This window comes from Ammospiza caudacuta, chromosome 3 (assembly GCF_027887145.1).
Source record: "Ammospiza caudacuta isolate bAmmCau1 chromosome 3, bAmmCau1.pri, whole genome shotgun sequence".
Lineage (NCBI taxonomy): Eukaryota > Metazoa > Chordata > Aves > Passeriformes > Passerellidae > Ammospiza > Ammospiza caudacuta.
Genome location: NC_080595.1, coordinates 23,741,134 through 23,758,902, shown reverse-complemented (window position 1 = coordinate 23,758,902; position 17,769 = coordinate 23,741,134). Strand labels below are relative to the sequence as shown.

At 35.1% G+C, this 17,769-nt stretch overlaps 1 protein-coding gene across 1 annotated transcript in view; it reads right to left on the bottom strand.

Moving 5' to 3' along the window:
- The window catches only part of GPATCH2 (G-patch domain containing 2), a 119,131-nt gene that overhangs the window by 15,683 nt on the left and 85,679 nt on the right, over positions 1 to 17,769 (bottom strand). Inside the window, exons 7-8 of the mRNA XM_058801567.1 lie at positions 16,491 to 16,530; positions 13,647 to 13,717 (exon numbers count right to left, since the gene is read on the bottom strand). Of these exons, the coding sequence (XP_058657550.1) occupies positions 13,647 to 13,717; positions 16,491 to 16,530 (111 nt within the window). The remainder of the gene's footprint in view (positions 1 to 13,646; positions 13,718 to 16,490; positions 16,531 to 17,769) is intronic.

Genomic DNA, 17,769 nt, shown 5'->3' with positions numbered 1-17,769 from the left:
ACAAAGGAAGAAAACTGCCACATAAATACACAGCTTGTATAATCTGAACCTATATCAAAACATTCTCAACCAAGATGAAGCTGCACAGTCAAGCCACCAATCTTGTTTATATCGAAACGTAATTATGTTTGTTGACAAGCGCTCAGTATCTAAATGCAGCATCATAAATTGTTACTGGAATGAATAAATATAAATATAAAGGGAATGCTTTTTAATTTTCAAAACTGGCAATCTGTCTAGCTCGACATAAAACAAAAACACTGTTGCTCCTGACAGGAAAATAGCTAAGATTAATTATCTAAAGAGATCACAATGCTGTTTGTAGGTTATCAATTGGCTGGTAATGCTTTACTGTCAGAGCAGCATTTATTACATGGAAAATATTATCAATTTTTTTAAGGCAAGATGAAGAATGAATGAGAAAACATGAAACAGTAAACTCTTCAAAGGTGCATGAAATAAACTTGTAGCATAACAATTTATCCTCTTCTAATTCACTGGCAAGTTGTGAGAATATCACGGAAGCACAATATCTGTTAGGCTTCTTGAACAATTATGAGCTTGCACTTGGAGGATGGAAAATTGATGGAGATGCAGAGGGTGGCAAACAAGCAAATGCTATTGCATTAAACCCAGCTATTAGAAGTCAGTACCACAGGAAATGGTAAATTTGGAATTTTCAAGTGTTGGCTTTTCGAATAGAATCTCAAAGGACAATTATAGTTATTATTTTTCTTAAAGCAATATAGAATGCCTGCAGAATTGAATATATGTAGCTGACTTTTCTTTTTTAAAGAACCAGAATAGAATGGGGGGGGGGAGGATGCAGTAATTTTAATATGTATCTATAAATGTTACTGAGAAATGCATTTCTTACTACATAAGTGTAGTGAATTTTGATAAAGTTACAAGCTGAAAATTGCATCTGACAATCAACAGCAGTATAGTAACACTGTCACTCATGGGATCTGGTTTCAGTGTGGATATATGACTTACCCTTTATGGCATTTATAAACATTTTAAAGCTGGGCTACTTCTAAATGAATAACAAATGGTCATATACTGTGGAGAGACCTCAGATCTGCTCAATAATGTAAAAGAATGACAACAATGCCTTGATGAGTAAGATGACAATGTACAATGCTCTGCATATTTCTTCTAAGAAGATACAGTAGATTAACAAGTAGAACAGTGCTTGTATTTAAATAATAAAATATTCCAAGAAACTTATGTTTCACAGAGAAGTGCACTCTAGCTTCACCTAGTAAACCCTTATTTCAACACTTTTCTCTCTTTGTTTTAAGCCACATTTTCCTTCCAATTCCAACATAAAATTTTATCCAATTTAATATCAGGAACTCAACACAGTTGGACTAGTAAACTAACAGGATGATAATTTTCAGTTCTGAATTTAGCAAGAAATCAAAAAGTGTAACCCTTTCATAACTGATTGTATGATAAAGAAAATGAATATTTAAATACAATATGGGGCAACATTAACTACAGAAAATATATTTGAGATGTTTGATCAGCAGTGGATCAGTATTTAACAATGGTATCAAACATGCAGAATAAGTTGTGTGATACTCGTAAATTATATATTCTACAGTGTGAAACTCTTGTTTTCTGAATGAAAAAGGGAGAAAGTCTGCAGGAATACAAATAGGATGAAAGATAAAAATTAATAAAGTCAGGCAATTGAACCTGAAGACCTGAGCCACAGCAGTAACAGTGAGCAGCATTTGAGTTATTTTACCAGAATTGATTATCTGTTACACTACATTGAGATATCTAGATTATTGATCTGTAAGATTATGGTACTGGGGTCTCCCCACTTCTCCTCTAGGCACAGGGAATGGAGTTGCAACAAATAACACTAAGTAAGGACTACTTTGTTATTGTTGTCACCCTTCATGTAGAACACAGCGGTTACTTTTTAATTTAAAATCAATGAACGTCTGAAAGGCAGCCTTGTTCCTTCAGCATAAATGAATCATATGCCTTTGCCGATCACAACAACCCCATCACCAGCCAAGGTGAGCGTGGGTATTTCTTTGTTGTTGTCAAAAATTCCCTACACCACAAATAAATAACAATATGCTGGAGCACCAATTAAGCTTTGTCAAGCCCGGTCTGGTTTTGGCTACCATCAAATGTTCGGCCAGCTTGTGATTGTAAAGCTGCATTTGCCTTCACCAGGGCTTAACATCTGATATGCTCTGCCAGTGTAAGTCACAGCAAAACAAAAAGCTCATATTTATTTATTAATTTATTTATTTAGAGAGGAGCAGATAAGAACTATTACTGCTCTGGAACTGGCAGGTTAGACAAAAAGAAGCAGAGTTGTGAACCTGCACAGCACATTTTGAAATGCCTGTAATAGGGGTATTATAAAGTAGGGAGAACTCTGACCCTCAATCAGGCTAGGTTCAGCATTATGTTTCTTAGCATTAAATCAGAAGAGAGTGGATTACAGAAAGGAAGAAAGCTATTTGCCTGCCTTCTTTCTACTTACCCCTAGCTTGCTTCCAGCTATCATTTATAAATAGTGCTCTGGAGGGAAGCTAGGCATTTTATTAGGAAAAAAATAAAACTTGTTAAGACCACCTTGCCTGAAAACCTGGCTTTTGACGTGCTGGTGACAGGGACTGGAGCAAGCAGTGTCAAATGGAATAATTTTTAAGGAAAGACAACAGGAACTTGTCGCCTCATTGTATGCATTTACAAATAGAGGCTTTTCAGAGTATTAGGCCTAGTTAAAGCTGCCCTCTGGATAAAAAGTGTTCCCAAGCAGCCTCAGACAAGCTTGGGAGACAAACAGATGTGACTATGGTCCCTGGCGTTTGGCAAGAACACTCACTGTCAATAGGAAAAATATGAGCATGGACAGGGCATCAGCTGCACCACGGCCGAGCAGGCCTGCAAGTGTCACAGCAGCGGCAAACTTGTGGCAGAGGGAAATAAGAGGGCTGCAAAAGCCAGGCTGGTGCGAACTTACACTAGCATGCCAAGAATTTTTGTTGTTGTTGTTGTGTCATGCCTCAACGTATTAAGCAAAACACTGGAAAAGCTGCTGTCAATTTTTATTCATTTTTCATCTTGCACACAGTGCAAGATTATGCTTTCTACATGGTAAATAAGTCTCAAAAATGAAGACGGACTGGGAAGGCAGCAATAACAAAAATAACTGAAAAAAGCTATTAAAATACTAAATAAACCCCACAAAGTTTAGTTATTAAATCCCATAAAAAAATCCCACAGATTTGATAGAGCAAACACTTTTATAGATGTGATAACATGCAAAGAAATTCACAAGCATTTATGCATTTTTGTGAAACATTCCCTCTGACAGAAATTTTGCTATTTCCTCTTTAAATAGTGGCAGTCTCTTTATCATTTCTTTTTCTCAAGGTAGTTAAGATAATTTCCCTTACCATGGTAACATGTCTAGAATTGTCTCTTTAAGCTCCCCAAGCATATCTGTGCCTACACAACACAATCCCTTTTTCCATAATTTTCATAGCTCCGCAGGCAAATATTTTTGGCAAATGCCTTTTCAGCAGTTACACACATTCACCTCTCGAAGACATTTGTAACAGGTTATGTCAAATTTATGTCTACCCTGACCTCTGCAGTCCATGGACCATGTGGTCACATTCTCCAAAGAAACATGTTGTTCTGTGGGGGAGCCAAGCCAAGGTGCTTTAAATGCAGTAAACCTACTGAGCAACTGAGGACCCAATGGGTTCTTCACTCTTTCACCAGTAGTTCTCACCCTTGCCACTATTAGAGTTAAAAGTTGACCAGTCACTAAGAACAGCACAATAGGATGGCTATAGGACAGCAGATACTCCTGAACACGTGTTCTAGTTCTCTGATTTATTACCTGCTTCTGTACTCACTGTCATCTCAGGTGTAAAAAAAACAAAACAAAATTTACTAATGAAGGCAGGTGTGGAAGAGTGTTTTTTATCTAACAGCATTTATCACATTTCTGTACACTAACTTGGAAAATTGGATACAGCACATTATTATGGTGTAATAATGAATAATGTTTTCAAGAAGACTGATTTCTATTCTATAATTAGACGAATTGGTAAAGATCAATACATGCCTATCCATAATAATGCTATTAACATCTCCCACCTGAGGAAGAAACTCACAGTAAACAGTGACACCCCGTTCTGCCACAGTATCAGTGCATTCCTGCAGATGGCTGTAGAACTCTGCAAGTTTATCACCACTGGATGCTTCAGCTAATGGAGAGGCCTGATCAAAGTTTTTAAGCAAACTTTTTCGCAAGACATCACGAAAAGGAAAAAGTTAACTGGTTTGTATTTTAGAAGGGATTTGAGAGAATTATTTTGAAGGGGAAATCTAACTGAAACTCTCAGTTTTCAGTCCTAAAATATAGATAAAAAATAGATATTCATATGGATATGATTGCAGAGAGGATGTGGTAGGGACAACTTAACTCACTTTAAGCTTGAAATTACCTGACAATTTCTTACAAGCTGAAAGGAGCAGGGAGAGTGTGAAGCAATGTTCACAGCAGCAGTTAAGGATGAAGAAAGCAGAATTCAATTCTGTTTCTGTGGAACCCAGAGAAACAAGCTAACAAAATGATTAAAAAATTGAATCTGTGGAACAGCTCAACTTTATGAAAATCCAAAAATATCCTGAACAAACCTCCTCTTATATAAGTATCTTTTACACAAAAACATCACATAAATGATTCTCCTTACACAGAAGCCTATCTTGTTTTTACATGGCTTAAAATGCAGACACTGCTGTATCTGGTGGCCAGTGGAACACATCCATTAGTGCTGCTTAAATAAGGGAGTCTGGAGGAACTTTAACTCTTACTGATCATTCTTAAATTACCACAAGTGGCAGACAGATGCCTTCAGGAGCACTGGAGTCAACGGAACAGTTTATGGTAAGTTTAGAGGTAAACACCATTAAAACCCTATTATATATGTCTTTTTAAACATCTCATAACACTAATACCTAATTAAATTAAGATGAACATGAAATTCTACATTCCCCTTTGATTGAGTCTCCAGAATAATGGATTAAATTAAAATGCATCACTCCAAATACACGTACTAAGCAACTGGGGCTGTAAATAATATTATGTATTATCTAGGTATAATGAATACTTAATCTTTGCCTCTGGCATGAGTATCAATATAGCCACAGAAAAGATGCATGATGATTTCATAATAGTACACTGAAATATGCAAGGCATATTTGTTTCTAAGGAAAATACATGAAAACCAATGGCTAAGCAAATTTATAATAATAAGCAAATAAGCAAATTTTTTCCTTTGTGGTACACAGCTTGTCAAAGCATGAATGCAGCCCCTAGTGTCTACTTGAACATCCAGAGAAGCGTGGCATGGGCAGTAATGCATGTGTCCCATGGACAGTTAGAGAGGGATGGTTCCTTGTTCACCTGCCTTCTTTTACTCTTTTGCTTTCTTTTCAATTTTCTCAGACAACATTCAGGTGAAATCAGTTCCATGCTTATTCCTCCTCATCCTTTACAAACAGTAAAGCTTTTCCTCAAACTTGTCTAAAGGAAGACATCATCTATACAACAGACTGCTTCACCTACTTCTGCAAGAGTGAAAACCATTACATTAACCAGAAGAGCTGTGCACTTTATTTCCCTTTTATTACATCTTAAAAAGATGTGATAAGCCCATACAACTCTATCAAACTCCTTTCATACAACCTCAATCTGTTCACAACATAACTTCAAACATAAGGGTGACATACCTGTATTATTGAAGGTCCTGGTGCAATCCCATTAGGGCTAGAATACAATCTTTCCCTGGCCCATGAGACTATCTCCTTGCTTAATAAATACTATATCCTAACACACTCCTTGCTGCTGTCTTTAGCAGGACTTTTGTCATTCAGACACAGTAGCTGTCCAAAATTTATCTGAACACTACAAATCGACACATTCAACTCCACACTGGCATAATTTTAGTGCACATGATGGAAAATAAAAACCTGCATCACTCCGTATGATTTGACACCCATACTCAAGTCACTTAAGCACTCTATTTGTGAAAAGAGACCCTAAAAAAATAGTTCAGTAGTAGAGGCCTACTGCCCTCAGAAAGGATAATGCATTGTTTTTCTTGGTTCTAATTAGTAATTTAAGCATATGTTCAGCATTTAACTCTAAATGTTTGCCTTTTCCCCAAGCTCAAAGACAGCTGTCCAAGATGTGAATGCCAGAAAACATTTAAATATCAACATCTGTTGAATTATGTTAATTTAGTGTAATATAATTGGGCATGAGTTGGAATTGATCAAAAGTATATGAATTACACAAAGGCAAATCCAAACCAATATCTTGGTGTACAAACAAGTCACCAAGGAACACTGAAGGAATAAACCCAAAAAATACACTTCTGTCAAGAATTAGATAGGAAAAACTTTCCGTTTTCTTCAACAAATGACATGATTTCACATTTTCAATACAGGAAATTAATATTTACAGTAGCTCAGAATATAAATTTCATATTAATTTAGAATATTTCTAAATATTTTTGATGACAAGTTCCATTATTGTTTTGTGTGAAGAAATACATTATAACAATAAAGCTCACATTCATGCAAAGGTGAAATGTAGTTTGAAAATAGGTTGCAGTAATAGAACATCAACCTGTTATAGGACATTTTTTCACAAATTCTAAAGCAAATATTCTTTGGTTTCTTCTGCATCTTGCAACAACACTTTTGCTATTTGAGAGATTTGGGCCTCAGTCCAGCTCTGCAGAGATGTAGAAAATATCTTTATGACTTGAGCATAAACATGGATCTGAACAGATTCTTTAATGGAAGGACTTGCTAATGTACTCAGCTATACTATTTCTTCCAGATATTTCTGAATACATATTTGTTTACCAAGAATGAAAATAACCTAAATATGGAACAAATGTATTTTTCCGTAAAGATTTAAAAATACACATTTTAAAGTTCTGGATTACAGCCATATAGAGTTAAGTTAAATTACTGCAAGCATTAGTGTTGTGTTCAACATCTTTTAAAATAGGTAAAGAATAAGAAGCAACATTAAAAATTCAAGTACATAATACAGTAGCACAAAAATGGAAGACGAAAATGAATTTTTATGTAATTTGAAGCAAACTATCTAAATTTTTTTCTATACTCTTTCTCTCACCACACAAAATCACAGTCTAAATAGAAGTCAGTGTGCTTATGCCTCAGAATTTTAGCTAACATGCACCAGGGGATAATGATTTACACATATGATATTCAAGGATCCTTTCGAGATTAGTAGGAACCTGATGCAAAAATTGCAGAATTTAGTGTGCAATAAAATCAGAAAGAGGGAAACCCACCCTTCCTTCATGCACGGCTATTCATCTTCATCCTTACAATAGCCAGCTTCCATGTGCCTTTGTGGAGAAATGCAGAGAGACAAAACCAAATTTCTTGTGGTGGGGGAGATGATGGGACAAATGAGAGGTGGAAAACCAGAGTGCAAAACAACCTCCACTGCAGAGCTGCTCAACCACAGCTTAAACAGTTTGTGGGATGACAGTGCAAGCCCCTGTGCACAGCTCCTCCTCAGACCTTACACAGCAGGAAGGGTCTTCAGACATCTGAAGTATAAATTAACTTTATCCTTATGCCATTAATATTTTAACAGGCAAGATGAGACAAAGTTTAAGCTCTGGAACACAAAGCTGTGCAACAAGAGAGCAAGACATGGCATCTAACGCAGCGGAACATGAGAAACAAGCACACCATGTGCTAAAATTTGGTCACTTCAAAGTGAGAGATTTGCTATCAGTTCATTCAGGTTGAAAATTCAATCCAGATAGTACATCAGAAGGATCCAGAGTTACATAATTTCTAGAGGTTATCTGATTTTGCTTTTTAATTTACACGCTTTTAAAATCAGGAAAACATAACTTCCTGTTAGTTAACATAATCATATACCTGGAACTCCATTTTAAATGACAAATTTTCAGTACCATTTACCTTATTATAAAGTATATAAGATTTTAGTGCCAGAACAACAAAATTCAGCTAGTAGTTTTATGTTAAAGATGGAAAAAAATCTGCTCAGATCACACGAAGAAACGTATTTGCAAAACAGAGTACAGTTCAAAATTTTTGCTATTTTTACAGAAGTTCTCATTATGCAAATTAAAAGGTGATACTTTCAGGACATTAGATGACTAATCAGCATTTATTCAATAGATACTTTAAATCTATCCATGAACCACTACTGAGGCTCTAAGATTTCCATAAAATTAAAGCATCACACACTGGCTACATTTTGAAACAACAATTAAACTGTCATGGCCCTGTCCTCCTCTCCCATGTGAAAATCTTTTCAGCACCTTAAAAATAAGGCCACGGTAGAGAAAACTCAATCAGGAATTGCCCTCTCCCAAAACAGCACCATCTTTTACCCTTTCCAGGGAAGAAGAATACCAAACTGATGGAATAATGTTGTCCCTGAGGGTGACAGCAAGGGAGGGAAGCAATGTGTCCTCAAACATTCACATAATTTAATCTGGAACTGCAAATATTATTAAGCAGCAATCATAACAGCACAGTTACTGCTTCATGGCACTCCAAAGAGGAGATAAAACTGCTTAGTTGTTAATTTCTAATGATGTAAACACATTTGGATTTTAATGTTGCATCTGAATCTCCTGCATTATTAGTTCTGGGGTTATAAGACATTAACTTACTACCTTTAATAATTTTACACTTGAATTAAAAGGCATGTTTAAATATGACTTTAAAATAAAGTATTTTTGTTGAGAATATGATGGCATAATATTCATGTAATGGCAGAAGCAAATCACCTAATAAAACAGCTATGCATTCCTTTGTTTTTCTGCAGTGTAAGTATGTGCACATCTTGGTGTATAATTTCCAAAAACTGGCTGAATTCACCTCCTCTGGTATTGTAATTTCATTCCGCAAAAGCCACATTAAACAATTACAGTTCTTGTAATTAACCAGTAGTCTAATGTACAGTTTTCTTATCCCGATCCATTAACAGCTGCTCAAAAAACGTAGTAATTAATGGTTTCATTTATTTTTGGCAAACCTGCACCTCGACAAATAGTTTTGTATCTGTTGCAAATTAGGACTCTTTCCCAAACAACAGATGACACGATGGGAAAGTGGGAGCAGGCAGAATCCTTGCACATCTTTGTCTCTTTAGAAGATCAAATAAAGAGCAGCTGTAATGTTATTTGTCACATCTGTGTAAAGAACTACCATGTTCCGTATCATCAGATGGAGACGAACAAGTGCTGTACAAACACACAAACAGGGTTTATGTTTAAAACCAGGAAAGACAGAAAGTTGCAACTTTAACCAAAATAATGACACACTTTTGAAAAGCTCTTCTCAGGTTTGGTGTAATTCTTTCTCTTACAAGCTTTCTTTAAATACTAATTCACAGAGAACACAGTTATAAGAAGTGAAAACGTGAGAGTCATCCTCCTGTATCAGCACAAGGCACAAATTTAAACTGGACTGAGAGCAACTAGGGAAAGGAGGGAAAGTGAGGGTAGAAAAAAACCATGAAGAATTTCAGACTGTGCTGTTCACCACGGCAGGAGAAGACTTCAAAGACTTCTGGCCAGCTCATGTGATCACTGGAGGATTGGCACACATTGATTAAATTCTTAAAACAGCCTCAGTTAGGTAGGTGAAACCTGGCATGTAAAATTCTACTCCACCTTGAAACCTTTCATGAGTATGACTTAGCCTTCTTTCAAGCCAGGATTGAACTGCATAGGAACTAAAAGTAGATTTTTTTTTTCCTTTTTCAGAGGTCTTTGGGGGAACATTGGCACGTGGAAAGCCAATACAGAATTATTAAGATTCAACCCTAAAAAATTACTAAGTGGTAAGAATTTGGGTGCTATTTTCCTTTCAGTTTCTCGATTCAGGCATGTATCAAATTATAGTTACAATACAGTAAGAAAAAATAAATATGTAGATGAAATAACTCATGGTAGTTAACAGGAGCACACTACAAAAGAAATATAACACAAGACCTCTATGTAAAGGAAATAATTACATGAGAGTAATTTATTCACAGTCCGTGGTTTTCCCAACCTGCAATTCTCTTGCTTCCAGATTTCAGGATAAATTACCTAGTTATCACAGCAACTGTATGACCAAAGGCAAAAGGTGGTTAAGTATTCCGGTTATTCTGTCAAATGAGGCCAAAGGTACTTCCCCTCTTCATAATGGTATTGTGAAGAAAAGTACATTATGTATTTAAAGACAGAGACAGTTGTGTGATGGAGGTCCACCCCCACAGTAAACAATGAAAATACATGTTCAAAATCATGTTACAGCAGTTCAGCAAAATATCCTTCAGCACTGTCCCCACTGCCAATCAAAGGAATCTCTTAGCCACGGAAAAATCTCCTTTAGGTAAGTTTTCAGGTAAATTTTTTTTTTTGTAAAATTTTAAGGAAGTGACTTAAGAAAACATATTTTACCTTATGAGGGAAGCAGGCAAAGAGCCCATGACCAGCTTTGGCAGTTCAGCTGCCAAGCAGCAACTTGTTAACTCCCTGTAACTCAATCATGTGCAATTGTTTGCCCACTGCCTCGGGCTACAGACAGACATTTGGTCTGCTAACAACTGCGCCAGATGAAGACATTACTATCCCAAGCTATTTGTTATCACACATCTGCTGGAGATTATCATCTCCACAGCTCTGCTGGAGGAAAAAATCATGTGAGCAGGCCTTAATATGGTTTGTACAAAACCAGCCAATTTAATTTAAATAGGTGACTTGAGCTAGCCAGGCTGGTTTAGCCCAAATTATATTAAAAAAATCAGAAAAAAACCCCCTTCTTTACTGGCAAAAGAATAGGGAGCAAAAAAAAGCAGCCAGAAGAATTATCTATCACCTTTAAGCAGTGTAGCTGCCTTGGGGAGGAGACTCTTCCCATCCTAATATAAAGAGATAATGTAAACAGAGAACTTTTTCAAGGCTCTACAGGAGAAGGAAATGCAGCTTTTAAAAGAGTATTTTTTGGTACTGTTAATAACTTAAAAAATGAATGGGAAAAGTACATATTCACAGATTAAATACTATCTGTACATAGTATAGATAGTATTTAGAACAGAATAGACATATATATTGAATTGTATCATCATGAGTAATATAATCTATTCTGGTTCTAAGTTTTGTGGTGCAGGACTGTCCCCCTCCTTAACATCTGTCCATCAGTAGCCATACCAACAGTTCTCTACAGACTGATTATCTTACCACTAGCAACAGTTTGTACACGATTAGACAATTATCATTAATGTTGACAGAAGAAACCTAAGACATTAAAGCAAGTGCAGTAAAGCTCATCCCAGACAGTAGGATTCCACCAGAACTAGACAGCTGCAGACCACTGCCACGCTTAGAGCTCCACACCTTTCTGATGTATTTACAGAGTAAATGATTCCACAAGTCACTGTTCTAATGTAATGTCTACATGCTTAAACAAGAACTGTGTTTAGCCATCCAGAAGGGGTAAGAAAAGTCAAGGCAAGCATAGAAAATTGTGTATATGTACATATCTCAATACACATATGAAAACCAGAAACAAGCTCTTCCAAAATGGCAAACAAAGAAGAAATACAAATACGTGAAAACCATACAAAAAAGATCCAGAGAAATTCAGTCTTGCTAAAAAACCAGATTAGACTGTATTCTGGATAAGTACACTAATTTTATAGAATGTCCAAAACTTTTCCATTGCCGCTGTGTCTCACTGCATTTAGCAACAAAGAGTAAGGCAATATAAGGTCACAGCCACTGCTTTTCATGTGCATCTTTTTAAGGGGATTACTCATCTGAATTAGTTTGAGGTGTCCATATATTTTTATTATCTATCTTGTAAACAAGACTGCATGCTTTGAGGTTCTAAGACAGCAGATGGCCTATTAAAAACAAGAGTTTGTAGTTTGAAATATTTTTTAAAGTCACTTCAAGTTTCCATGGCAGACAGAGAGAATTGTGGTTTTCTGAAAGAGCACAAGTAATTATTTTGAAATGACTTGGCTCATTTGGATGAATCTTTATGTACATTGTAATATTAGTTTCTTATGTAAGCTCTACTTGAACAATACAGATATTTTTTAGAAAATGCCAATCTTCAGTTTTGAATTTACCACCTATTACCTGTACACGAACCTGCCACATATTTATTGGGATAAGAGTCAATTAAGGTACTGTCAACTGGATGTGAAGAGTGGTTAAAGATCACTTCAGGTTTTCAAGGCCATTTTACAAGTCTCTATTCTAACTGCTTGTGCAGGTAAACATCAGTTCCCAAGAGCTTCACTGGTCAGGATAACAAACACATAAGTTATGATTCTGAATTCCTCAAACTCTGTTTTGTTTTGCTACAGCATAAAAAAGAACCTAAAAGACTCAGAATATAATCTGTTTCTCACTGCTCAGTTTAAATCCACTTTAAACTCTCAGTTTTGTGCAAGCAGTCTGATAGTAAGACTGCATTTATGGTGAAAATTATATCTAAAGTTAAGTAATTCAAAAATTCACAGTGAAAATATCATTTAACAAGTAAACTTGCCAGAAAATCTGTGCAGAATTTTTCAGAATTTTAATATAAGAGGTTTGGTACACAAAGATAATCAAAATTTCTATAGATAAATGACTGACACTTCTGTAACCTATGTTTGAGAGCATGTAACCAGAACTAGCATACAATGAAACAGGTTCTTATTTAATATATGTATTAAAAAAATATTGGCATACTTTTCCAGGTAATCATCAAGGTAAGTACCTAAAAATATTAAAAACTGTGGTCTGGGTCACCACATATATACTGAAATTCAACTGCCTGACAGGAAATTTTCTCAAGTGGTACCACAGAATTACATACGGATATAAATTTATTAAAACTTTTTGATGAAAGTGATTTGATAGCACATTGTCATCTTTACAAGACAACATAAAAATTCTGTAAGGTGTTGTGCATAGCAAGACAAGCATTTCTGTAGATTCTCATTTGAGAAAAACTAGAATTAAAATAATTATTTGGTAGAATAGATTCAGCAGGTGACTTGTACATAAAAAAACCCTTCTAGAAACAGACTCCTAGACTAGCAAGTTCAGTCTTGAAATTTTTGTCTTTTGAGAGGAAGGAAAGAAGATGGAGAATAGAATTAGATTTGTTTTTATTAAGTCTTCACAATGAAATGTTTATTGTCAAAATACAAGAACAAAATAAGTATTATAGCATTTAAATTATCCTCTTGATTTCAGATATGCATAATAGAATTTTATATATTTCCAGTGCTTAACTTACATGCCAGAAGCACAAACCTTACTTTGGCATCCATTTAGTTCTGATGTTCTAAAGAGATTAAGTTGGATAAAAGTGCAGTTGCATAGTCAACAAAAAAGGTCTAATACTCATATATAAGGCAAAAATTATGCCATGCAAAAAATTCATGAAAGTAAGTCACAAAAAATCCCAGACCTTTGAAAATACCCCCAAAGAATAGTGTAAATTTTACATGAAGATTTAAGGAATCAATAAATTCCTAAACTGTACTAAATGCAAATACCACATTAGGTTACCTGCTGGCTGTTTTTACAGAGCTGTTCTTCTTGTGTCCCCTGTCTGAGCGGTTGTCTCGCAGGAGTTGAAGCTGTTAAAAAATAAAAATTCAGAAGACTCTCACGAACAATGCCTTTATTTGCTCTTTAGAATTGCTATATGGACAATGCAGTTATTTCCTCTCTTGAGTAATCTGTCAATGGCTTTCACCCATGACTTTTGAGATGAATATTAATAGAATTTTACAATAATAGTTAATATGTAAATATATATATGCAAAAATATATATATCCACTAATTTAAAATGCCTAAATAATTGAAATTGTAAGAATCAAAGCATTTTCAAAGCATAATAGAAAGTTATGCAATTCACAGTTTCACAATAAACTTATGTGTAAAATTTTATGATTTTCACAATTTCAATTCAAATTTTTGAAGTTGTATAATTAGAAGTGTTGGAGGACACTTAATTTACAAAAAACTAATCAAGTTAGCAGTTGTGTCTAAGCAGTTATGAAACAGTTATAAATTCTTCTGAGCCCCAGGAGCTTTAGTAATTTGCAAGCTGCAGAATAAACAAAAACACAGTATTAAAGTTTCCTGTAATAGTGAGGAAGTAGGAGTAGTGAAGGATTTGTTTAACTGAAATGATGACTCAGTTTCTGAAACAAGCTGTCCTTTATTTTTAGACAAGTAAGACTTTTCATTCAGACTATCTCCAACATTCTAAAGTCTATTTCCAGCATTATGATGTTTGTCAGATGAGTCAGGTGCACTAAGTAAAAAACAACCATCAGAATACTATACTAAAAAAATTAAAACTGGACAGTATAAAACCTCCACAAATGTTTGAAATGGCTCATATATTGAAGAAAAAACAGAATGAAAGACTGTTGAGAAATAAAGTAGAGATAAATTGACCTAATATTCACAGGAAGACACTTCAAAATCCCATGGAAGTTAGGAAATGATCAACTTCAAGACTCGGCCAACCTCACCTTCATGGTTTAAGTGAGCACAGACTCCAAAAACTGCTACCAGTCTGAAAAACTGAACAGTTTTCCCCCACTTTCTACAGCTTCCTTCCTGTACAAGGAATGCTTCCTGTCATTTCAACTATCTTGTTCTCAGATGCAGTAAAATAGTTTATAACTTAAATAAATTTAGTGAGAATTTCATTGGTTGTCAAAATTACATTACACCACCATTACACCATTTCTTTTCTTCTGTCTTACCAAAAAGCTCAACCCCCTTATGCACCAATAACATCTATAACTCATAACATCAGCTCTAGTTCACAAGTCCTTATTAATCTGTAAGTTACAAATTCAGTTAACTTCCAACAACCTCTGACAACACAGCTCTTAGGAAAGATGAAAAAATCCATGTAAAATACAAAATTACCTAAAATTTACTATTATCTGAAAAAAATTGATTAATTCATTCTATACCAGCTAGGCAGACATTTCTCATCTTCCAGGCTGAAAATCAGTGCTGGCATGTACGATATACATTAAGTTACTTCTCATTTGGGAATTTCCTTATTTTTCAGCTTAGAACCTTTTAAGGAAGTAAACAGTACAACTTCAATTAACCCCATTACATGACACGATCAAGATTTAAAAAATTACTCAAACTCATAGTAATCTAATTATTTTTAGGTGTTTCTTCAACTAGGAAAATTATTTCAAAATAATGACTGTTAAATATGAATTATATAAAGCTGTCTACTTAGAGTTTAAGTGTCAGTCAACTTATTGTAACATGCTGGAATCTCACAATTTACAGCTAAAACTACTATGTTTTATCTACTCTGGCAGTTTTGGAGAAGCAGCATTGCTTGCTCTGGAGTTCAAAAGAAAGGGGAGGGAACAGGAAAGTTTTAAACGATGACTTACTGGAGCTACAAGTATTCATGATGGATAATCCTAAAATTAACCTTCCAAGGACTCTTCAGATTTTATTTCCTTTTGAAGTTTCAAATTTATTTACATCTGCAAAAGTACCAGCAAACTGGGACAGATCTAAGGAAATCAACTGTTATATAGATTTTTTCCAACTTAAAGAAATGGAACGTTTGTGTTAAATTTCAATGCATTGATGATATATTCAGCTACTTTAACTGAATAGGTGAAGTTAACTACACATTTGTGAAATGAAACCAGATTTATTTTCACATTTTATAGTTTTGGACAGTAAGTTCTGTTTAGACCATTCTACCATTCATAAAGGTATTCCTCCATCTCTGAAGACAAGCTAAAGAACTAAGTGCTATGCTACCACTCAAATAATAAATACAGCTTCACATTCCTGCAACTACATCTCTAGGCTTGGATCTCCCAGGGACTGCACTGTGGGGGCTCAGCAGACAAACTAATAAGGTATTTTCACCAATATCTGCACCACGATGGAGATTTAACAGCTCCTGTTTTTCTGCTGTAGTCATTGTAACCAATGAAATGCAGAAAAATGGAACTGAAGATCTTCCTGTTGAAGCCTCTCCACTTGTGTAACTCGTTCTGTGTTTGTTGATTTTCGCAGCAAAATGTTTTGCTTTCCAGCATTTTGAAAAGGTAACATTTGGAGATACCACCATTGACAAAATTATAAAAAAAAAAAATCAGAATTTTCACTTGAATGTTAAAACCTCAAGAATATTTAAGTGAAATTAAGTGACAAATTAAAGAGTTTTAATTAAGAGAATTTTGGAAATGCACTGCTGTATGTTTGCTCCCAAGAAGATACGAAATTATACCTCCTTTGTTGAAATTTCTTAAAATATTAGCCCACTACCTATGCAGTAGAGGTAGTTAAAGTTCTTTATAGATCTCAAGTAAACTGTTCTTGATCAAAGCAGTTCTTACCTGGCTATGTTCCTTCCTAGCCCCAGGGCTAAACCAGTGACTGTGGGAGAAAAAGAAAAGACAGTTTTAACAATATAACTAACAAAGCACATGCTGTCATATGACCAGTCTGTGCGTGCTTTTGGGTATTTTATTGCCTGCCAGGAAAACACAGCCTTTGGCAATGGTTTATTTTAATGGGCTATTTTTATTGAACTCCCTAAGTTTGTAACAGTTGTGAAAGAATGCATCACCGATTTCACTTCTGAATAGCTGCTGGCTTTGCAGGTAATAATATTTTGTAAAACAAGCTAAAATAATACGTAAATGATGGTATTTTAATATACTACAATGCACATGCCATAAATTAGAGTAATTCCATATTTAGTACTGAAGTGGTACTTATTAATGATTATAGCTGAAAAGACTTTCAAGTAGTTTGGACTACCTGCTACCTGTTAATGTATTATTTCACAAACTGAGGTCTGAGATTGAATCTAAAGCGAAATGCTAAGTCTGAAAACCCAGTGGCTTCGTATTTCCATACAACTGCAAAACTGTGACTACTGGCAGCCTTATTTCACAGAGATGGAAATTTGGAGTAAGATTTTGACACACAGGGCTGCCATAATGTGCCTCTTCCCTCAACAGCAGTAAAAGCATAATACTGGTTCACATACACACTGGTCTCAAAGAACTGAATTACCATTTGAATGGAGCTGTAGCAAGCATCATACAAACCTGCACACTTGCAAAATGAAAAGACAGAAAAAAACCCCATACAACAAGGGGGATTTCAAGTTACATGTAGCATCTATGTACTATTTGGGTTAAGTAAGCAATAGCTTTTAAACAAAGTATAAAATAATTCCATCCATCACAATATTGCACAGGAAAGAACATCCCCACAATCTGCTATTACGCTTGCATGTTCCTCTAGAAGTGTAACCAAAGATTACAGCTTAACCTAGCCATGCTTCTTCTGAAACAGTTCCATTCAGTATCATTTAGTCCAATTTTCTCCTCTAAGCAGCCATATAATGACACTTAAATTTTTACTTTAATTAGTATACTGAGAAGATTCCAATTCCATGGAATTGTCTGGTTTAAATCTCTTTTATTTTCAAGTCACAAATCTAAAAATTTTGTGGCTTTTTGTCACTCAGCTTTTCAGAGTTTGATAATGAACAGTCAACCCTCTAATTCTTGCATAAAAGACCAGCTGTCACCAGAACATCCATACTGCTTTTTCTACTTTTATGGTGATTAAGGAAAAGGAGTTGGAAATAAAAAAGGAATT